The sequence below is a fragment of the Ostrinia furnacalis genome, unplaced genomic scaffold (assembly GCF_004193835.3).
Source record: "Ostrinia furnacalis isolate ACB-3 unplaced genomic scaffold, ASM419383v2 OfSCF1409, whole genome shotgun sequence".
In the NCBI taxonomy this organism is placed as follows: Eukaryota; Metazoa; Arthropoda; class Insecta; order Lepidoptera; family Crambidae; genus Ostrinia; species Ostrinia furnacalis.
The window spans coordinates 307,205-331,973 of NW_021131648.1; the positions used below are offsets into that span (position 1 = coordinate 307,205).

At 37.1% G+C, this 24,769-nt stretch overlaps 2 protein-coding genes across 2 annotated transcripts in view; one reads left to right on the top strand and one right to left on the bottom strand.

Moving 5' to 3' along the window:
* Ca-alpha1T (Ca[2+]-channel protein alpha[[1]] subunit T) overlaps positions 1–24,769 on the top strand; it is a 200,430-nt gene that overhangs the window by 30,424 nt on the left and 145,237 nt on the right. The window contains exon 2 of the mRNA XM_028304257.1: positions 2,043–2,157. The gene's annotated coding sequence lies outside the window, so the exon portion shown is untranslated. The remainder of the gene's footprint in view (positions 1–2,042; positions 2,158–24,769) is intronic.
* LOC114352603 (uncharacterized) lies at positions 22,666–23,789 on the bottom strand. The gene has a single exon (XM_028304258.1). The coding sequence runs from the start codon at positions 23,434–23,436 to the stop codon at positions 22,702–22,704; it is 735 nt and encodes a 244-aa protein (XP_028160059.1). The 5' UTR covers positions 23,437–23,789; the 3' UTR covers positions 22,666–22,701.

Below are 24,769 nucleotides of genomic sequence, written 5' to 3' on the forward strand. Positions count from 1 at the left end.
AATTTGATATCATTTTTTTTTTAATTTTCATACAAAATAAATTTTACAAAATCCGATTTGTATGAAAATTAAAATAATTAAAATGAAGATAACAATTTTCTGACTTCACCATACCATATATATGACCATGTTAACATGGGCTTGTGTCAGCTCATATGCCCATTTACCTAACACCCTGTATAGAATAAAACATCATTATCGTTTCGTTCATTCGTTTTGTTTCAGCATGATATTTTATGCAAAATTCGTTTCCCCATAATGATAACCAAAGATAGTTTTTTTTATGCATAACAAGGCAGTTATTTGACCACAATCGCACCTGATGTTAAGTGGGATGCAGTTTAGGATGGTACATATCTGCCCTGTAAGTGCCTATTCACTCTCGCCTTGAAGGTTTTTCCACTTCGATTTGACACTGACATTGACTGAATGTATCACTCCCGTTTGTTATCAAACATAGCTTAGCTCCAAGGCCGCGCAGATGCTTCACATCTGTTTGGCAGCCACTGCAACCACTTACAGACAGCAAACAAATCACTGCTCGTCGATAATACGTTTTGACGTACATCCGGACTTAGATTCCTGTCGTTAGATGCAAACAATGTTTCAACATTTCTGTGAAGTCAGCGTTAGAAAATGATAAAGTTGACACTATTTATCTTCATCATTTCAGTCACAGCATGTCCACGGCTGGACATAGGCATCTTTTCCAGTTTTGCCGGTTGGCAGCGGCCTGCATCCAACGCCTTCCCTTGTGAGGTCACTTAAATTGAGTTTGCAAATACGTGACGTCGTAGTATATGGGACTATTCTCACCTCTCGTTCCCACCACTGCACTGCAACTCCTGTGCACCCAGGATCTACAGCTTGCCCGCCAATAAAAACCAGTGAAGGTCAAGTTTGTCCCTTGTGAAAGTTAAGCTGTCCTTGGACCTGCAACGAAATTATACAGAAGAACATAGGAAGAAACACCATCATCATCATTATTTTAGTCACAGGTCGTCCACTTCTGAACACAGGCCTTCCCCGATGATGTCCAGATTGACCGGTTGATAGCGGCTGTTATCCAGCGCCTTCCTTCTACCTTTAGGAGGTTGCATCTATCCAACTTGTAGGTGGATTTAAATGTTTATTTGCTTTTAACTGTAGTTTAAATTTTGCATTTTTCAAATACGTGAAGTCATAGGTACCACAAATTAAATAAGTCAAGAATAGTACAAAGTATGATGTCAACTGATTGCTAGTAGTCAACTAGCCTTTTCATTCTAGACTACAAACAATGTCCAGGTACGTAGAATAAATTATACCTACAAATACATGAAGATAACTGTACTGTTATTAGTTGGCAGTAATGATGTTTCAGTCTGAATAAATAAACATTGTCTATCCAGCGGTTGTTTGGAATACGTTTAAAGTTCCAGTCAAAATATTGCGATGGGATAGTCATAATACGTACTTTGGTATTTTTGTTTGAGTGATATGTGTGGCATTGAAATGCCTGCAACAAAAAGTAATATAAAATTACTTACACTTCGTGTTAACTGAGTTATGTGTCTCTAAAATAGACTGTCGAAAGAAAACCTACAAATATTAAGTTTACAACAATAAAGAAAGCAATACAAAATGTTTGTAGGTATCCTCCCATTCGGTGGGTCAATCATCTGGTGAAAGTCACAGAAAACACCTGGATATGGGCAGCGCAGGACCGGTTCTAATGGAAATCCATGGGGGAGGCTTTTGTCTAGCAGTGGACGGCATTTGACTGAAACGAACGAACCAGAAATATATTTTGTGAGTAGAAGTAACTTAATAAGAAGTCAAAGATTTCGTTGGTTTCGTTCGTTCATTTCAGCCAAATGAAACAAAGGCTTTCCCAAGGATTTCGACAGAGACCAAACAAAGTCAAAAATTTACATTAAAATAATACATTGTAAATTAACTTCCAAAGAAATAGAATCTCAACTAAAAACTTTATACACATCCAATTACAAGCAATTCTTTTATTTATTTTCCAATGCTTTAAACGAAACTGTTTGTTACAGATACCTACACCGGAGTCGTGATACAAGAACTTAGCAAATTAAAAGTTTCCTAGCAAGTGAAGTGTGTACGAAGTTCCATTAGCTGTTATGAGATCTCAAACAAGCTCTTAGAAAGGTAAGCTGTACGGAAAATACAGTCGTCTCTTTGTACTTCAATTTGTAATTTAATACGTTTTAACACAGCTCTGAGAGCAGCTACTTAATTAAATGTATTGACAATTAACTAATTAAGTAGGTAATGCAGAGGATACGAAATTACGAGAAATATGAGGACATCCTGCTTTGTGTAAGTTTAGGTACATTTATTAGGGCGATGGAAAGGACATTTAGATAATATAGCGGTTGCCAGGGAATGATATTATTTTTCTCGACATCCGTATGGGTAGGCAAGGTAGCATAACAAGAGGAGGATCACTCTTCTTTAATCTGATCTCATAGTCACTTACACCCGTATTCACAAACGATGCTTGCTTAAGTGAAGCAGCAAGAACTCACAGCGTTAAATAGAACTCTGTGATTGGTTTGTGCATGACCCTGTTGGTTCGTGCGTGACCCTGTGCGTCCACGCGCACTGTGAGACCTCATAGTAATGTTTGTGAATACCGGCGTTAGTATTTAATCAATTTGAGTAAAATAAGGTCAATCAAAATACTTTTATACTACAATGTTGTTCAAAACAGAAAATATTTTCTAAAACTATTCGAGTGGTCGTGTCAGTTCACAAAAAAGCCTTGTTTGAAAAAAATATTACAAAAACCTTGGGCTGTTTCAAACTCCCGATGAAAATGTCAAATTGGAAGAACTGTATGAAATCGAAATAAAAGGATGGATGTGTAGCCCGAGTGGCTGGCGTATAGAAAATTGAAATACAAAACTTTGATATAGAAACAATATTACATAGCAAGACTTTACTGGATATTCAACTGTAACTTTGAGAACACAATCTCTATGATATTACGTAATCGTCTAAAGTAAAAATATAATCACCACCTCTGTGTTCTAGTGGTAAGACCACCTGCTTCAGACGCAGAGGTCCCGGGTTCGATTCCCAGTGGGGGCAGATTTTTCTGTTTCGGTTTGGTTGGTGATAGGGCTTGTTTTAAGTCCGCCTGGGTAGCCATCTTACCTACGTCTGTCGCCATAACAACAATGTTAACAGTATTATTGTGTTCCGGCAGTTAGAGGTAAGATAGCCAGTTCCTCTGTGGTTGAGGATTCCGGGTGAAGCTCGCTTCCACCTTCGGCCTAATCGTCACTTACCATCAGGTGAGATACAGGCCAAGAGCTTCCTCGATGTGGCTAAAAAAAAACTATCGATTTAAACACACTCGAGCGTAGATACAAACCTACTTGGTTACCTGCTTATACTTCGTTCGGTGACGGAACTAGGGATCCAGACTATTAATATATTTTTAACGCTATCCCAAAATCTAGTTTAGCCCCAATAAATTCGATTGCAAAGCCGACGCTCGGCGAAAGTGTTTCCAGTTTATCTTCATCATTCGCGCGGATTTATAGACTGTTAGATTATGGAGCATCCCACACTGATAGTGATTTGTACTGTCCACAGTACACAAACTAAAGCAGTAGGTATATCGTAGGTATTAATGTTATTTCTTTTCTCTTTTTCAATATGCGAGAGCGTTACTGTTAATTTTAATATGTAACAGTGTTGGTGACCATTTTTACGAACCATTGACGACTTATCATGCTATTCTTTATCGTTACTAAGGAATAATGTTTCTTAGAATCTTACGTGTTAATTTATAAATTCATTAGGATTTTGTGTAAAAGCTTTCAGATAACATTTGTAAGTAGCAAATCGGTAATGTTACAATAGATACTTTTTTATTTAATTTTGCTGCCGTTAATTTGATACTTTCAATAATGTTGCCTTAAACAAAGAAAAAAGAAGAATACGGTGAACTTTTATTGTAAAATGGAATTTCTGTTCTGAAATTGTATTGTGGTCGGTAAGCTACTTATTCCGCTCTTTACATGTGAGCTCAACTCGTTACTATCAGGTTTTCTTTTCGCTTTTCATTGGACTTAAGCATTGTGTTCACCTCTCAATGTGTTCAGGGTGAAGAAGTGAAAGAGTAATGTGCGCGAATTTCAGATAAAATGTTGTTAGATTGTGCGAATATTTTTCCTATCTAAAATAATAATATAAAGGATGTACGCGTGGATCCCGTTTTACCCCCTTAGGGGTGGAGTTTCGAAAAAACCTTTCTTAGCGGATGCCTACGTCATAACATCTACCTGCATCCCAAATTTCAGCCCGATCCGTCCAGTGGCTTGGGCTGTGCGAGTGCGTTGATAGATCACTATGTCAGTCAGTCAGTCACCTTTGAGTTATATACATTTTTAAATTTCGCTAAACTGCAGAATGGATACCTTTACCTATCTTAAAATTAATTTAATTATTCTTAACTAAATTATGTACATACCTATACGGTGAATGTGTATTTTTGAGTATTATTTAAACAGAGTTTCAGACTGTTGTAATTGAAAATAAACAAATTCACCCATGTAAATATGTTCAAGCGTCCATGCGTTTTATAAAACAAAATGTAACGCGCGTGATCTGAAATTTGAAACCGGGATTAGTGGATTATGCTATGATATGGAAGCTTATCGAAATGACGAGAATATATCTGGAAAGGCAAACTTTTTGGAGACCCGACCTGATATTAAATTGTGGGTTTTGTTAATATTTAACACTAGCAAAGTTTAAACGGCATTGCTTTGTCCCCAACCGTAGTTTATTTGTCTGGGAACCAACAACATTAAAATATTATTAAAGACACCCGCGAGTTGAAAATTCGCGCGTAAATCTCGTCATAAATATGCTCGTGTTCGCGCATAGGATTCGCGGCGAATTCGCCCTCCTGGACAGGCCTTTGATCACGTCATACATACGCTCGTGTTCGCGCGAAGATATTCCCGGCGAATTCGCCCTCTTGGACAAGGCCTCAGATATTTAACGCGAGAAAAGAGCCTATTGTTATTTTTTTTTCTTTTGTTATCGATCTGTGATAACCGAGGCCCTGATAATAAACTTTTAGAGCCTTTTTTAAATACCGATGTACCGACTACAAAGCCTAAAGATGAAAAATATAGTAAATAGGTATGATTTGTAAATACCCGTTGACTCTTTCTGAATAGTATTTTTGTGGTTTCTAGAGAAGCAAATTTTTTAGTCGCGGTCGTGGTCAAGTTAGGCGTTCACATCGGTTGCAGAGGCAGCAGCTTTCCGCACGATCTCCCGCCATCTTATAGTTACTATTATCGTCTTTGTGTATTGTGTTATACGTGTTCCCGAATCCAGAAAGTGTTCAATAGTACCATGTTTTTCCTATCTCCGCATATTGGCATTTAAAATTATTTTCAACAATTGCATTCACTATTTCTCTGAAAAGCACTGAAAGCTTTCCTACGCAGGCAATATTGACGGTTTCAAAACATAATGGGATTAAATGGAATATTTTATAGTCAAGCTGAAAATACTCGCTCGCCAATAATATTAAATTCAATCCCGCTAGCATGGTCGAGCACTAAGTACTTACGCAAACGAATTGATTCCGAACTGTTGATGAGTTGGTACAGGCTTATGTGATAATGAAAATAATGTAAATAATAACTTTTTAAAAAAATAAAACCGACTTCAAATGCGTGAACACAAAAAAAAAAATTAAAAATATTGCGTATAAAAAAGTTCATCCCCAATTTTCCACCCTTCGGGGTGAAATATTTTCTTCAAATTCGCATGAAACCACCCTTTTGATAATATCTATTCAACAAAAAAATAATCGTTCAAATTTATTTATAATCGGCGGAGATATTGCGTATAAAAAAGTTCATCCCCAATTTTCCACCCTTGGGGGTTGTTTTTTCTATTATTAAATTTAAATGGGACCACCCTTGAGGTATTACCTATACGCCGAAAAAAGATTTGTTCAAATCGGTTCATAATTGGCGGAGTTATCGCGTAACAAACATAGAAAAAAAAAACATACGGGTCGAATTGAGAACCTCCTCCTTTTTTGAAGTCGGTTGAAAGTAGTAGGTACTATAATTACTTGAAAATTTAGTAAAGCTACTGGGAAATATTCTATGGGCGACGGTAATCACTTACCACCAGGTGATCCGTCTGCTCGTTTGCCTCCTGTAACATAAAAAAAAGTTGGTTATTAATTGTTACTGAATTTCTAGGTCCTACCTACCCTGAAAAGAATACAGATAATTTTTAATTTTTCATCCGGTGATAAAACTTGATTGATAACATAATTGAGAATGTTACTAGGTATATAAAATCACTTGAAACCTATGTTACAGTTAAGCTTTTACATTTACAAATACATTAGTTTTTATTTCATTCAAAAATACCCAGTAGTTATGATTTTATAGGCATTCAAAGTTCGCATAAATATTGAGTCCCGCCGACGGTCACGTGACCCCGTGTGACGTACATTCACAGCGTCCGCTCACTAGAAAACGGATATAAACATACTTAAATATTTTTTTTTTGTAAATACAAACTTATTATACATATTAACACCCAGACCCATCACAGAAATTAAAATTGAACCAAACCCAAACTTGATGCGATTGTGTCGTTTTATTGCGAATTACCTTCCAGCTCCATCATTAGACCCCGATTACTATATAGAATTAAAATACTCATCAATACAAAACGAACGAGCCCAAACTCGATGCATTTAAGTCGTTTTATGATAGAGTTCCTATGGCCACCTTCCAGCTCCATCATCAGATCAGCTCCATGTCATCATAATATTGCATGGTCATCCAAATCACATGTGTTTGCGAAATTTCAGCTTAATCGGTTGCCTGGAAGTGGGTCTTAATTCAGTTTGCAAGATTCCACCCATACAAATATGAGCCAGTCGTTGTAATATGACGTCACGCGCATAAAATGGAGGGCCGGCCGCCGCCCGCACTTTTAAAATTCAATATCTTGGAAACTAATTGACGTATCGAAATAATTCTTTCACGTGTATTTTTTATTTTTAACAGAGAATACAGAAAGCTAAAAAACAAAATTAGTGAACATTCTTCATTATTTACACCTTGGAACGTGCTGGAACTTTGGCCTTCCTAAGGACATTCATAAAAAATAAAAACATTTTTTTTCTCACTTTCACATTATGTGACAATCCAATGATATTCACTTGCACTTAGATTGGTGTGTTTTTACTTGCCCTCATCAACTACATAAAAACTTACCAGCAAAATTGCTGATGCGATAGGTATGTTTCTTATGTAACTAAGTAAGTAAAGAAACATAATAAGAGGCAGGTTAAATCACAACCGAGATGCAAATGCTAGCAAATTCAATTATTTATTTGCTAGATTACATAATTATCACATGCAAGTTTCACAAAGCAGATCATAAAGCTAGTTTAAATTACATATTACCATGTATTCAGTCTGCAAGCAGACTTGGAAATCTACAGGATGGAATTTTGTAATGCCACCTGAAGGGAAAGTGCTCTTAATACTGTAGATAGAAAATATTACTCAAAGAAAACATTCCTTTATTTTTGAAAAGAAATAAAACTGCATTCAAATACTTTCAAAAATTTGCTTGCTCGGGAATCGAACCAACTAAAATATTTATGTTGAAAATTACACCATGTATTTTTATTGCATCGATCGTTATGGTTAAGTACCTATCTCTTAAACAAAATTGATAAATCAAATGAAAGAAAAACCATGAAATCTTAAATTATTGTAATTTTACAGAAAATTGTATGGCATGGTGGTAAATTTTTGAAATTTTTTCGAAAATCTTTGAATACAGTTCTCTTTCTTTTTAAAAATAAAGGAATGTTTTCTTTGAGTAAAATTATCTACCTACAGTATTAAGTATACTTTCCCTCCAGGTGGCATTACAAAATTCCGCCCTGTACCGTGGTTTATATTCAACAAACAATTATCATCAAACAACTCTATGACACAGTTAGCTAATCTCTGCACCGCTAGAAACGTCCCGAAGGGTGCAAAGGCAAACCCAATACAATGGTTAAGTAGGGCACTATCTGCAGTTATCTGGAGCCGCGATTATCATGTCAACAATGGACTTTTGTTTACCGGCCCTCTGCTCGTTAACAGAATCAGGTCAGCTTGTTACTTGTTAGCTAGTTGTTACTTAATTTCTAACGAGTTTGTTAAACGTGTTAGTTTGGAGAGATTTGTGTTAAAGCCCTATCTGTTACCTACATAATTAGTGAAGCACATAGCAATATTGCATTGTTATATACAAAAGAGTTTTTCCTAAAACAACATCTAGGTTTTATTAGGTACAAAATGTTATTCCATTAAAATCACACTATAAGCAAAGTAAATAAACATTACCCACGTATGGTAATTTGCTAGTGGGTTTTCACTGAAAATTAAAAACATGAATTTTCATTTCAAAGGTTTAACTTTTACTGAAGTGTTGTTATTTTCTATAAGTTAGTACTCTCTTTCAGGAGTCGTAGTAAAACAACAAGGAACTCTAGTTTCGCTAATTTTATCAGTCCGTCTGTCCACGGTTTAACTCAGAAATAAACATACGGAATAAACCAATGAAAAACAAGCCCCAGCTAAAATATTCCAGCTGCAAACAAAACTTATTTCGGGCAACATTCATAAATTCGATCCTGCGCTCTCTTGAAAACTCTTTGGAGCACAATAAAATGATATTATTGTAGAAATACGGGCCCTGGTCCGACTGTATGCTATTATGTTTTATACCTCCTTATTTATTAAAAGCAGGGATTGAGCTTTTTGCTCTATAAAACCGCGCGTACTGCGATAGCTTTAAAAGTTCATGGTGGGTCTAACCTTTTACGGTGGAGTTGAGAACATGCTGTAAAAAAATAAGTGCCAAAATGCTTGTAGTAACCAGTGCTGCCAATAATTTGCCAATATTTTGGCAGCACTGGTGCAGCAGTCCATAAATTGATCTATTTTTTTTTTCGTTTCATTATGTAGCTGATCTTCGTTTAAAAATACTCAAGTAATTTTATGTTTAAGTGTATTTTTATCAATGTACTTACTTTTAGTAGTGAAACTGTGGTTAGATCATCATTATTATTCAGCATCGTAATTTAATTAATTATACCTTGAAACCATAAATTCAAAAGGCTCGTGCAAAACTAGAGCTCAAGGTTAATCCAAAATAAATTAAAAAGGGTATTTTCATAAATATGATTCAGGACAATTGCAACACGAATCACGAAACTTCTGGAAAAACCGCTAAGAGCGTTTCCCTGTACCGACGAATGTTTGTAGGATCCTTTTTACGAACCTTTTTTGGAGTCAGCTGGCGAATCACAGACATTACGCGGATGCCTACACATGTCTTGTGTCTGGGGAAACTTAACAGGTCCGTAAGAGCCAAAGCACACGAAAGGTTGCGGCGGCGGTGCGACGCCGGAGCGGTGTCGCTGCGTCGTCTTAGTATAGGCGTACACTGGGCGACAGTCGCGGCGACTAGGCGCGGCAACAAGACGCCTATTCTTGTCAATTTCATATATTAGCTTGTCGTGGCGACAGAGTCGCGACTGTCACTCAGTGTGCGCGTCCTGTCATTGGCCTATGATTGCATCGGCGATGGCGATCTGCAAGCACTGGTTTGGCATAATAGAAATATCTGTGGCGGGCACTCGAGCAGTGCGGCGCGGCGCCGCGTCGCGCTATATGACGAAATCATTGCGGTGCGGCGCCGCAACGCATCGTGTGCTGTGGCTCTTATAATATAAAAAGTCTTGCGGCTGACAGGAATACACAAAAGGAATTGGGAAAATGAAACACACTGGAGTCTGGAGTAATCTGTTACTTATAAACTGTGACTGACTGACTGACAGACAACGTACCGTACTGATGCAGGATTACTTATTTATTCTTGTTTAGATATCCTTGGGTGAAGGATTTTTGGATGTTTAGTTTTTCATACCCGAGTAGATACTGAAAACTTAAGTCATAGATTTGAATATCTAAATGTGCGTTCTTTTATAGCATACACCCGTAGGCTGTAAAAACAAAGTTCAAAGCCCTGGTAACGTAGGTGTCCGTCTTTATGACCTACAGCATCTAGATGGCTCAATTTACTTTTATGCCCTAAGATCAGAATTTTTAGTTTATTTTTCGGTTATAAGCATAAGTACCGTCATAACATCTTAATTAAACTAGAAACGAAGTAACTTCACTTTTTGTGTGCACCTTATTACTAAGCCTCACTGTCCAGTGTACATAACAATGCGTCTTTAGCTATCTTTATTATACACTGGACCAATACATAAAAAGAAAAATGAGCTTAACGAGCCATTTCATATTAACTAATACAAAGACTACTCCACATACCACGCTTATCTATCTAGCAATTTGTTCTTAGAACGGCGTTATGGCATCTCTCCAGAAACTCCATTCGTATACAGAAATAAAACAATTATTATTGTGGTCTATAGAAGCTCTACATATAATTTATAAGATTATATTAGTTCCACACAAATTGTTTTGTATATTATTATGAACTTCATTAGAACTATGTTATTATAGTATACACGAGAATTTAATTATGAAGTAATTGAATATACCTTCTCTGATGAAATTGTGTGTTACTATCATACACATATCCATTTCTATAAATAGGAACCTTTATATTTTATTAGCTTAATATTTATGGGTAAGTCATCTTCTATTTACATCGTCACATAAAGATTTATACAATTGTAATTGGAAAAGAAGTGAAAAATTGTACCAATCAGTTGAGTTAGTTACGACCAAAAGTTAATACGAACTTCATAAAAATATTTTCAATTAACTTTATTTTATATTCAACCCATCATTATGCATAATATCGTCTCAAAAGTTCCGAATAAAGAGCACTGCTGGTAAAAGGCACACACTTATGTACTGTAGCAAGCCAGGTGGAAACTGCACACATGCCAAAGCATATAATGGTATGTAACACGTAGCTTTAAAGCTCTGTTTCTCAAACTTCTCAATGAAGTGGATTTTAAGGGGCGTTAAGGAGCTCAATAATAAACGTTGAAGTTGTTAATTAGGGCTAGTGCCCTAATAAATTAAACGTACTAAAATATCTCGCTTGATTCAATTAAGCTTCTACCAAAGGCTCAAAAGCAATGGATATACTTTACCATAAAATGGCACAATAATCTTTCGATCTGAATATTCAGGAAGATTCAGGCTCTTTCTACTTACGTCATGAAATATTAAGTCAAAACGAAAATTGACGCAATCATGCTTAGATATAATATTACTAATAATTACCACAATGGAGGGTCTAATAAGCTTAAAAGTCTATTCTCATTGTTTACTTAAATTTTTAATATCTGACATTTAAAAATTAAAAATAGGGGCTCCGGACAAACATTTGAGAACCCCAGCATCAAAGCATAGTGTTCTGAGTAAAGTAAATATCGCTTGCATTATAAATACGCGCCCGGCGTTATGAATCGCGCTCTATCGGGCTTAGATGATTAACGCTACGTGAACAGGGTTTTACTCTGGTAGTTTTTTATTCTGAATTTGGATCAGTTTTAATCCTATATGTCAGCTTAGTAAATTAAATCAGACATGGTATTGCCATTTCATTCACAGAATTAATCAGCTTAGTTGTTTGGCAAATCCATATTTTTGATTTGGACTTAATCCTACAAAAAAAATACTCTCATCTGAGTGAAGTCTAATCAAAATTCAGCGACCGTCCTGCAAAAAGTTAGAGCACATTTGCCCAAACTAGTTTGATCGTTAGCTTTATTCATGACGCTCGAGTAGTCAAATAAATACCGTAGAACCAAAGTCGGCCGTTTGGTGTAGTGGTTCGAAACGGACAACTATTCCGGAGGTAGCGGGTTCGATTCCCGCACAGTACAAACATTTGTGTGCATGAACATATTTGTTTGTATTGGACTGGGTGTTTTCTATGTATAATAAGTAGGTATGTATTTACAAAAAAAAAGTATTTAAGTATGTTTATATCCGTTGTCTAGTACCCATATTACAAGCTTTGCTTAGTTTGGGACTAGAAGCGCAGTGTAAAATGTCCAAGGATATTTATTTATTTAATTGCAGCGCTACCATTGACAGAGTAAACGAAACACGTTCGATCACTGAAATAAAAGGTGTATGGTACAAAACTCGTAAAACGTAGGGAATAGAGAACGGTAAAGCGAACGGTGAGGTAACAAAGGCTTGATAAGGTGTTGACTTAAGTAAACTGATTTCGTTCGTTCGTTTCAGCCAAATGACGTCCACTGCTGGACAAAGGCCTCCCCCAAGGTTTTCCACAATGAACGGTCCTGATTTAAATGAAATAAATTAAACCGTGGGTTTCTTTCTAATAAAATCTACGTAACTCGTAAGCAAAATGAGAATACTTGACGCTATTTTTTGTCGATATCGTGGTGCCAGCCCAATACGCCCAATAGCCCAGTCTGGGTTATTTAGCCATTGCGGATGCCTTTAAGCTCAGGACCGGTTGTTGTGGAAATCCTTGGGGAAGGCTTTGTCCAGAAGTGGACGTCATTTAGCTAAAACAAACGCCGACTGGACTAAAGATAATAAATAAAATTAATTAAAGTCAAAAGCGACAAAACAACTGCCCACTTAATGCCAAACTCAACAGATTGTAACTTGCAAGTTACTTCCGGCCCTTGATTTATTTGCCTACGGAACCCCGAAACCTGGAGAAGCTGTTTTGTTCAAAGAAGTCGTAAAGAGCTCCTACCCGCATTAAGTGCGGGCTCAAGGTCCCGACGGACGTGTCAAGCAATGAAAGGAATTCGTTAATGTGCCCGTAATTTACAAGGGGCAGAGGTGAGAGACTGGCCGTAGTGGAAGGTTCAATCGCACTTCCGGTTATATTCTTGTATATTTTTCTAGAATATTAAATATTTGTAACACAAAATAATAGTAGTAAAATAGGTATAGTATAGTAAATAACTCTATCTGTCTGTCTTGCTTTCACGCCTAAACCACTGAAACCGATTTTGGAATGGAAAGGACATAGGATAGTTTTTATCCCGGTTTTTGAAACAGGGACGCGCGCGATTAAGTTTTTCTGTGACAGACAAAATTCTATGCGTGTGAAGCCGCGGGCGGATAGCTAGTTTTATTATAAATGCAAAAGAGCAGAACTTAATAGTACTCGTACTTTATAAGACTTTAAAAACTTACATAGAGATGCTTTTTATGCATGAGTGACTTTTTCCCATTTCATTTGAAGTCAACCTTCCTCGTCCCAAAGGCTTTTAAGTCCTAAAATCTTATAGTTTATTATCTCTCATCCAATCAAAATATGTGTACTTAATCCAAATAACACCGATGCATTACGAGTAAGATTAAAAAGGGATTTTTACTTACCAACTATGAAAAAAGTTCGAAATTTGTAAACAGATGACATCGGTTGATACCATTTTATGTTTTCTGCGAACTTTAAATAAATCCAGCAGCATTGACCGTTTCCCCGTAAAATTATATTTCACGTGCATCCAAGCCCAGAGATAAGTTGCGGACGGCAGTGCAGGAAACTGAATACTGCAACTGCTGGCAGGAAGGCCGATACCGCGACCCCAGTCGAGCTTTACCTGGATAGTGTTTACGTTGAAGGACGATTTATACGGACTGCATCCGTACAATATAACCATGGACCGCTACTGACGTTTTGTGAGCAAGTTTTTGGAGATTACATTGAATTTACCCATAACACAAGCATATTAATTGCTTACTTTGGGGCTAGATAGCGCTGTGTGAAATTGACAAAAAAATGGTTAACGTTTAGTAGAGCCAATAATAAACTAAGAGTTCTGTAATGCTAAAATTTTCTTGAAGCAGTTAAAACCATGAAAAAACGAAAAATACATATTATTTCAAAAACTGAGTGAAGGTAAAGGTAAGTTTAAGCATTAGCTTGTATGGTGTATCATAAGAATGGGTATACAAGATTGCGTGGTATATTAAACAAGGTAGTGACGTGCTAATATCTAGACTTACATATTAAGGTACTAGTAGAAATGACTCGCATACATAAATTTGAATAACTTGGATTGACCAGTCCCCGAAAGCAGCGCCTGTTCACAGACATGACGAGTGAACCAGCCATCGCTTCACTCGACCATATTAGAGGGAATGTAACGACCCGCCTCACTACGCCACCACCCCAGAGACATTTTAGTGAGAATGACAATGCCAAGTTTCAGTTTGCTCAGAGTCTTCAGCGACTGCGTTTCAGAGCTGAAACCGTCGATAGTCGATCGATACGTTAATACACCAATTTAAAGTTGTTCAGCGTGCTATACTTACTCATAGAAGGACTTTGCTTGGGTTTTTTTTGCAAAAATGGAATCTGGTAAAGAAGTCGCTTTGCAATCGAGAGAAGTCGAACCTTTAATTTGAAATCCTTCTTCTATGTTCTTCTGATTGATTTTTCGTTGCGGGTCCAATGACAGTTTAACTTTCCCCCGGGACAAACTTGACCTTCACTGATGGGTTTTTATTGTCGGTCAAGCTGTAGATTCTGGCTACACAGGAGTTGCAGCAGTGGGAACGAGAATTGGGAATAGTCCCGATCTGGAAAGAGGTCATTCCCATAATTCCCATGCTATAGAAATTATCGTTAAATCTTCGACCCTTTGAAAATCCAATGACGTTAGCTTAATTTGTAATTTGCATCAATTATTTCTGACGTGGAACCTACAAAAGCAATATAAGGGTACATGCTGCAAAGAATGTGGTAATGCGAGTAAGAAATTGGTTTCTTGCAATATCACTACTTAACTACTCTATGAAAAGAGCCTGCTAGGCATCTTCAAACTTCTCATGACATTTTTGTTGTGTTTCACAGCTTCGTTACTCCTCCTTGTTTGTATCTACTATTCATTTTCCTCGCACGTTTGTAGAAAAGCCATCTCCCGTAGAATAGTTATTAGCTTTATTAGGTTACCTTATTATACATATAAGAAACGTTTGAAACAGTGAACAGGAGTTAATCGAATAGGACCGCACAAAAATGTTATCGGAGCCGAGTGTTCATGATTGTAGTCGAGAATTATGTAAGGGTAACGAGATTTACGAACGTGTCTCCCGAGGACATCTAACGAGTAGCAAGCAGGGTTGCCAGCCTTTATTATCTAGACTAGAATACCTTTTTACCCGACTGCGCCAGAAGGAGGTCTATTAGGTTAACATATTTTTAATTGGAGCGCATTTCGGAGATTGTCATCTGTATTTTTTGTTGATTATCGATTCGAAATCATAGCTAAACTATAATACTTTCAACTACTTAACAAAGAGTCTATTTTATTGCAGTTCACAGAGGACTCGTAATTTGGTGTATCTTATCTTGTACGGAACACGAGTAAGGTTATCCAGTAAATCATAGGATATGTGTCGTGGTCGATTTGCTCTCAATGGGAAATGGAAGGCCGTATTTAACTCCCTGATGTGATAGGTTTCACATAGTTACCCGGACACCAACTGGGATCAAAACCCAAGTCAAATTATTTGTTAGCAATGATCGGTAACGCCATTAACATAACAGTATTTACAGCCTACCATATTATTACTTATCTGAAATCTACGCCTATGATCGGGATCTAAGACTTCCCACTCTTATCTGTATTGAATTCACCTATGTGCAATGGCCTACGTGGATATGATCTTTTATTAATTCCTCATGAGGAAGCTCTTGGCCTGCACCTCACCTGATGGTAAGTGATCAGACCAAAGCGAAGCTGCGAAGGTGGAAGTGAGTGGAGTTCTGTGTTATAAGTATGACCCAAACAACTCTATTCACACTAGCTTCAGAGAGAAGGATATTACTCAATATCTTATTTAGGGTTGTGTGAACCCTAGTAGTCGAGGCAAGAGTCGCGAGTCGCCCCAACCTGCTCGTAATTACATAAAAATAATCATGTCAGCACAACAGCCACCACAAGTGCCGAACTTGCGAAAATGAGCTTTATTTTCAGGTCACAGTGGCAATAATAATAATAATAATAAAGCCGTTTTTATTTCCAATCTACAATAAATTNATTATCAAGATTTAGAGGATTTAGGAGACTCAGTGATTCGTCAGGATTCAGAGGAGATGAAATTGTAATGTCGTCGAAGTTGAGATTTAAGTCTTGACTTTGAGGACTGAAATCGATTGGACCGAGGTCTGTAAGGTCGTGGTCTGGACTTGGAAGGAATTCGTTTGGGTTTGATGTTTCGGGATCGAGATTCGGCGTAACAGGATTAGCATTTGTTGCGGGTGTAGGAAGTGGAATATTCTGGACTTCTTCAGGGATTATGGGTAGTTGTTGAGATTCTGGCTGTATAGGATTTACGGGATATCTGGAAAGAGCGTCGGCTGCGGAATTCAGTTTGCCTTTTTGATATATGATTTCGTATTCGTATTCTTCTAATTGGAGTCGCCAGCGTTGCATTTTGCTACTGGGGTCTGAATGATTAAATAGCCACTTTAATGGACGATGGTCGGTGACGATGAAGAATTTTCTACCAAATAGGTACGGACGGAAGTTTTTACAACCAAATACTATTGCAAGTAATTCTTTTTCTGTTGTACTATAATTTACTTCGTTTTTGTTTAGAGTTCGTGATGAATAGGCAATGGGATGATCCTTGCCTGTGGGACCTTGGGATAGAATGGCTGAAATCGCATGGTTGGAAGCATCACATGTAAGTGTGAATGGCTTTGTGAAGTCAGGATAAATTAGGACAGGAGCGGAGACTAATTTGTCTTTTAAGGTTTCAAATGAAAGTTGTTGTTCATTGGTCCAGTCAAAGGGGACGTCCTTTTTTAACAGATTTGTGAGAGGTTTGGATAACTTGGAAAAATCAGGGATGAACCTCCTGTAATAGGATATGAGACCTAGGAATGATTTTATGTCTTTTGGACATTTTGGAACTGGAAATTCTTGTACGGATTTTGTTTTTTTAGGATCGGGTTTCAAACCGTTTTCAGTGATTATATGGCCTAAATAACCGACTTCTTTTCGTAGGAATTCGCATTTATCGGGCTGTAGTTTTAGATTAAAATTGCGGAGTTTTTGGAATACTGCTGAGATGTTGTTAATGTGTGAATTTAGGTCATGTGAATAGATAACTACGTCATCGAGGTAGACAAAGCATCTTTCTCCTTGGAGGCCGGTGAGAACTGTGTTCATGAGGCGTTGGAATGTAATAATAATAATAATAATAATAAAGCCGTTTTTATTTCCAATCTACAATAAATTGTTTTTACATGCTAGGGTTTAATATTTAAATTATAAATATAACGTGTAGTAATTACTTTTAAGTGTTTAATGTATAAATTTAGTTTCCCTTCCTTCTACTCGCTATCATTACTCTCTTCAGCGTTATTGATTGGAACCCCTTCTCGGGTAAAGGCCTCCTCCAGCTTCTTCCAAATCTCTCTATCCGTAGCTTTCTCTCTCCATTTACTTCCTGCTATCTTTTCTATATCCTCTATCCATCTCTTTCGAGGGCGCCCTCTTTTCCTTTTTCCTTTCGGTCCCTTCCATATGGTTGACTCTAGTGTCCATCGTTTGTCTGTGTATCTTGCTATATGTCCTGCCCACTGCCACTTTTGTTTTAGGGCATATTGTAAGGCGTCTATAACTTTCGTTTTTCTTCTTATTTTTTCGCTTTTTACTTTATGTATTCTTCTTAATTTCATTACACTTCTCTCCATCGCTTTCTGGCATACTACTAGTTTACTTTTTATTTTATTGTTGTATGTCCACGTTTGGCATCCATATGTAAGAGTAGGCAAGATACAGGTGTCCAGGACAGTTTTCTTTAAATGGAGAGGAAATTTCCCTTTTAAAATTTCCTTTAGGGACCAAAATTTTTTCCAGCTCATGTTAATTCGTCGCTCTACCTCTAGTTCTTCGCTTTTGTCTTCGAATGACAGTTGTTTTCCTAGGTATATGTAGTTGTTTACATATTCAAGGGGCTTCCCGTTGAGGTTTATAGGGTTTATGTGGCTGTTTGTCAGTATTTTAGTTTTGTCTTCGTTCATTTTGAGGCCCTCCTTGGAGGCCGGTGAGAACTGTGTTCATGAGGCGTTGGAATGTAGAAGGGGCATTTTTTAGCCCAAAAGGCATGCGGCGGAACTCAAAGTGTCCTTGTGGAACGCTGAATGCAGTTTTGCATGCGTCGGCGGAATTCATTTTGATTTGATGGAACCCTGACGCAAGGTCAAGGGTTGAAAAATATTTGGATTTACCTAATTGGTCTAGGATCTCTGTGATGTTGGGAATGGGATATGTTTCGCCGATTGTAATATCATTTAATTTACGGTAATCGATTACGATGCGCCATTTCTTTTGGCCGGATGCGTCGAGTTTCTTGGGAACGATCCAGATTGGAGAAGACCAAGGAGAAAGTGATGGTTGGATAATGTTTTGATCTAGCATTTTATTTATTTGAGTTTGAACTTCTTGTTTATGGACTTCGGGAAATCTGTAAGATTTGACATTGATTGGTTGTTCGGAAGTAGTTCGAATTTGATGTTCAATAGCATCAGTTGAGCTTAGTTGGTCGTTAGGTAAATGGAAAATGTCGGAATACTTTGCGCATACGTCATATAGAGCTTCAGATTCTTCGGGGTTGAGATGATCGGTTCTAAGCAGGTTTAGTACTTGGTTGGTTCGAGACAGAGTGGTGTGGTGAGGTTGTCGGTTTGAGCTATATGCAGCAGAGATAGGAAGAGGTTGGATATTTAATTTGAGATTAGGATTCAGAGTTATGGGATTATTGGAGGTGTTGGCAACGGATATGTTAATCCTTTTGTTGCTTTTTACATTGACTATGCAGTTGGCAATCAATAGGGATTCAGAGATATGTTGATCTAGTATTAGACCCTCTTTGAGGTTTGTATTCGAAACAGTGCATTCTATAATGGTTTCAGTGCGAGGTGGAATGGTATACGTTGGTTCAGAGAATTTTAGTTTTAGAATGAACGATTGGATTTTGAGTGTGCCTAAATTGTAATCGATATTGCATTCGAGACTATTGAGGAGGTCGTTGCCTATGATGCCGTCATAAGGTAGATTGATTTTGTCGACGACATGGAATTGGTATGAGATTGTTTTCGTTGATACAGGGAATAGATTCAAATTGAAATGACCTAGTGTAAGTGTGGATTCTTCGGATTCATCGATACCTTTGAGGCTTATAATTTCAGGATTCAGTGTCGGTAGGGTTTGTATTGAGTTTCTTTTTACAAGGCTTACAGCAGAACCGGTGTCGACGAGGAACGTGAGAGGATTGTCAGCGAGGGAGGTTTTGAGTATAACATAAGGTAAGTATCTTTTGTCTGTATTTTTGTTTATTTTGTATATTTTAATGTTTTCTGTTTCTTTTTTCAGGTTTGGCAGAGGACGAGACCCGGAGACAACGGATGCATAGGATATAGAAGGATTGACGGATCTCGGAGCAGTGGACTTAATTGTTTTGGATGTAGTTGATTCAGTGGATGTGAAGGATACAGTGAGTTCAGTGGATTTAGTAGACTTGGCAGGCACAGTGGATTTGGTAGGTTGCGCTGNACTTTTTCACTTTCTTCATTTAAAGTGCATATCATTTTTTCTAATTCTTTACTTGTATCAGCGAATAGAACAATATCGTCCGCGAATCTGAGATGTGTAAGTCGATCTTGATTAACTCTAATACCTTCCGACTGCCAGTTGAGATTGTCAAAAATGTGTTGAAGTACCATTATAAACAGCTTGGGTGAAAGGGGGTCTCCTTGTCTCACTCCTCTGCAAATCGGTATATCAGGACCACGTGTCTCCAATTTGACTTGACTTACGCTTCCCTCGTAAATGCTTTTGAGTACTCTTGTATAATTTTCGTTTATGTGACATTTATTCAGCGCTTCCCAAATAGCGTCGTGAGAGATCGTGTCGAACGCTTTTGCGTAGTCTACGAAGGCAATGTATAGTGGCCTGTTGAACTCCTTATATTTTTCCATTACCTGTTGTAGTACTTGTATATGGTCCATTGTTGAAAATCCTGAGCGAAACCCTGCTTGTTCGACTGGCTGGTAGTTATCAATCTCCTGACTCAGATGGCTTTGTAGAATTGAGGTGAACAATTTATAAACACTTGAAAGAAGACTAATCGGGCGGTAATTAGAGATGTCTTGAGGGTCTCCTTTCTTGTATAAAAGGATTATATCAGATCTTTTCCATTGTTCTGGCACCTGACCTGTGTTCAAAACTTTATTGAATAAATATGTAAGTGGGCGAGTTAGCAGGGCAGCACCGACTTTTAATGCTTCATTCTGTATGCCATCTGGACCAGGGCTTTTATCTGTTTTGAGTCTTCTGATGTGGTCGATAACCTCCTTCTCATGAACCAGTGGCGAATCATTCGTGTCTTGAGAGCTTGTTCCTACTATATCGTTTGCAGTGGTGCAGGAAATTGATTTGGCATAAAGTTCCTTGTAAAAATCTGTGGCGCATTCCATGATTTCTCTTCTAGTTTTTGTTTCTTCTGATTTTGATTTTAAGTTTTGAATCCAATTTTTGTGTGTGATCAGTTTCTTATAGGCTTTTTTCGTGCTTCTGTAGGTATTAAGATTATTCTCGATTATTTTGTATCTGTATTCTTTGTAGTCTTTGTCTATTGCCTTACTGGTAGTCTTAAACAATATGCTTAGCTCTTCTTTCATTTCTTTAGTTTTTTGTTTCGTTTTCATAAGTTCAGATCGTCTTGTGAGGAGAGTTCTAGTGGACTCACTAAGTATTTTGTTCGTCGTTTTCAGTTCATTGTTCTTAAGTCTGCATGCAAGGCTGGTGTTGATGATGTTAGCTAGGTTATTGTAAAAAGTTTGGGCATCTTCTTCCTGATTTGTTTCCAGTTGATGTAGGTTGATCTTAAGGTTTTCTAAATATGTTGATATATCATCAGCTGTCCTTAGTGACTTAGGTTGTGGTTTGAATGATGTTCTCCTCTTTTTTTCTTGATCCAGCATGTACGTAGCTCTAACTACCCGATGGTCAGATCGGAATCCAAAGCCATGTAATACTTCTACATTTCTGATTCTCTTTGGGTGGTTTGTCAATATAAAATCAATTTCGTTTTTTATGTTGCCACAGGGGGAGAGCCAAGTCCATTTGCGGTTCTTTCGGGCTTTGAAAAAGGTGTTCATAATTGTCAGTTTGTGTTCCAATGCGTATTGAATTAGTTTCTCTCCTCTTTTATTTCTGTTGCCGTATCCAAATTTTCCCAGCACAAAGTTTTCACTATCTTCTTTTTCGTGTTGGCCAACTTTTGCATTAAAATCACCTATAACGAATACGTTATCACCTGCCTGGCTTTGAGCTGCCCGCAGAGTTTCATAAAATGAGTTAATTTCTTCAACTGTGGCCTTGTCAGTGGGCGCGTATACTTGTATTATTGCAAGCAGTTGGTTGTTGTAATTCATTTTTAATAGAGCTACCCGATCTGAGAACGCTGTAAAACTGACAATGTTATTTTTTTGTTCCTTTTTTATAAGAAATCCAATTCCATAAAGGCCGGGTGTTTCACCTTTGTAGCAGAATATATAATCTTCATGTTCTTCAATTGCATAGCCCTTTCTTCTGACTTCTGCCAAGCCGAGTATGTCGATTTTTATCTTTTGTAGCATATATGTTAGTTCTATAAATCTTTTTGTTGTTGCCAGTGATCTTACGTTGAATGTTCCAATCTTGAGAGTTTGTTTTGTTATTTCAGTTGTTTTTTTTTCTAATTTTTCTGGAGGGTTGTGGTCATTTTCCCCCACGGGGACCAGCCGGCTTGGGGGAGAGTTTTTCTTTTCTATGGTTTCTTTATTTGTTTAGTGTTGTTTTTGTTTCCGGTCCCCGGTNACTTTAGCTACATAATAATATTAATTCGTTAAAGCATTACCTTGCTTAGTTACTATACGAAGAAAATATGTAATTAGTAAACATAACGCCATGTAAAAATGAAATAGGCTTACATCATGCATCCTCTGACAAAAGTAATTTTATAGATAGATATATGTTACGGTCAATGTGATAAATGTGAAAATTATGAATAATCGCCGGTTATTATGAATAATTACCTCATGATTTGGTAAATGTGATTAATATGAGGTCATTTATGTGTGTATAAAACTAAATAGGCGGCTTAGGGGTGGCCCAAGGGCAACCCCCGCCGCACCTTAACCTATTTTTCACTTTAATTCAAAACATTATGTTATGGGCATCATGGAAAAGTAATATTATGCAAGAAACATTCCAAACTCATTATGCCAAATTATATTAATATATGATATCAAAACGTTCAAAACTTTTGGCTGTACAAGAGTACGTACACAAGATGTTGTTCTCTTTTATGATATTTGTTTCAATTATTAAATAATCACTGTTAAATGTTATTAATTCATCACATTAACCGTAACATATACACAGATAGATAGACCGAAGCCTCTGCTTCGGTCAATCTCAAGAAGTCATAATCGTGCTCCATGTGTTCGTGATGTATATTTTTATTTCCTTAATCTGAGATAAGTTAGGTATTTTAGGCTGAGTTGTACCATCTAATTTTAATAGTAATTATACTTCGTCGNGTGTTGTTTTTGTTTCCGGTCCCCGGTTTCTAATTGCTACTGTTTCGTTGTTGGTATTGTTGAAAGTGAGTTAGATCGGCCTCTCATCACGTCAAATGCATTTATTCTGTTATTTTTAGACGATTTTAGTGTTTGTTGTTTCCTTGGTTGTAATTCGACTTGTGGCGAGGTGGATTTATCTCTCTTTCTTTTTTCTATGGTCCTAGGATTTTCCTTTACAATAAGTTTATCATATTTAATGTACGCCAGGTTTCCTTTTTGCCTTTCTTCCGTTAGTTTGGATTGCAATGACTTCCTAATTTCTAAAGTTTTCTTTGAGTAATCTTCTGTTAAATATAACTCTTTTAGTTTCTTTTTGTTCCTCATTATTTCGGTTTTCTTCCAACCACTAACCAATGAAAGGAGCGTAGGCCTCGGTTTCTCATTTTTATTTCTTGAGCCAATGCGGTAGATTTTATTTATTTCATAATTTTCTATGGTTATGCCGAGTTCATCCAGAAAACACTTTTTAATGCATTTGATTAAATCCAAGGTCGTCTGTTCCTTTTCTGCTAATCCATGAATAATTATATTATTACTCTTCTTTTCTCTCTCTAGGAGTTCTACTTTATTTTCTAGATTTTCTACTTTTTCTTTCAATATTTGGTTTTCTTCTAAAATGGGTTTTAATTTTTCATCCATTTTATCAAGTATTGTGTTGGTTAGTTCAATCGTTTGATTTTGCATTTCTATTTTCATCTTGTCGAATAGAAGTTGAAATTGTTCTTCCATAGTTTAGCGTGTAATGGAACGTATTTGATTATTTTTAGTTGTTGGCAACACTGAAGTGACGCTGTCAAACGATGTAGTTTTGACAGGAATGTGTCAGTTGTCAAATGTGACAGTTTTCTAGGATTCGTTTGATTGTCTATGGATTTAATTAATTCTAACCTCAATGCTTTGCCAATGTTTTTATTCCAATCTTCTGTGCAGATCCAGCGGTTAATGCGATGTTTATTATCGAAGTCACTCAGTCGCACTTAGTTCTTGGTTTGAGTGTTATATTATTGAGAAAATTGTGGTTTTATACTGTATAGTGAAATTATTTCTACGGAGCACTGACACTGTGATGTTTACAATATGAGTACCGGAACCGGAAAATTTTTTTTAATGTTACTAAGCCCGTAAAACTTGTCTTAAATGACAACCACACCCTTTCAAAAATAATATACCTATTTGATTTTTTTGCTTGAGATAATATTTTATTACATTTTGTCATATTATATTACTGCGCCATAGGGCTAAATTTGCTTAGGTTGGCCACTGGTTAAACGCCATTGCACTGAATCCCATTGTTAGTGCACATATCTACATGCGGCTGCACTGACAGCATAAACATGACAGTAACATATGACGAATTTCAGCCATTCGCCATTCTCCTCCGGTTAACCTACGACCTTTAACTGTACCTGGAGCTCATTCCCAAAAATTAATATTTAGGCAGAAAATAAAGTCACCTCTGTACTTACTTAATCCAGAGATAAGTACAAAGTTTCAGCTTCCTTCGCTCCAAGCTCTTACGCTTAGATCAGATAGCTATGACCTTGGCCCGCTTACCGAATGAGGGCTCGCGAGCGGGGAGCGGGTTAAACAATGGATAAGTAGTGCAATTTTTTGCAAGCTTTGCATGATGTTTCTGGGAAATTTTAATTTGGAAGTGGACTAACGCTCGTATTCAGAAACGGTGCTTGCTTAAGTGAAGCAGCAAATCGAACGCACAGCGATGAATAGAGCTCTGTGATTGATTCGTATGTCACCCTGTGCGTCCACTCGCACTGTGAGACCTCATAGTAATGTTTGTTTATTTAACGCAGCCCCACATAGTAGGTAATAGGGACACTTCACTTTTCCAATTAATTTCTGCTATACCTACCTAATAAATTATGTGGATAAGTGGATAATGTAATAAAACACGTTGGCTGGTAATACCATGTACCTACTTACTTAATGTTACTAGAGCCTCTACAATGAATCGCTTAGCTTAACTAACACGCAAAAAGTATATTCCTTGTTTCACCAATCTATGTATAAACATATAAACGCGAAATACCACTCACCGATTAAC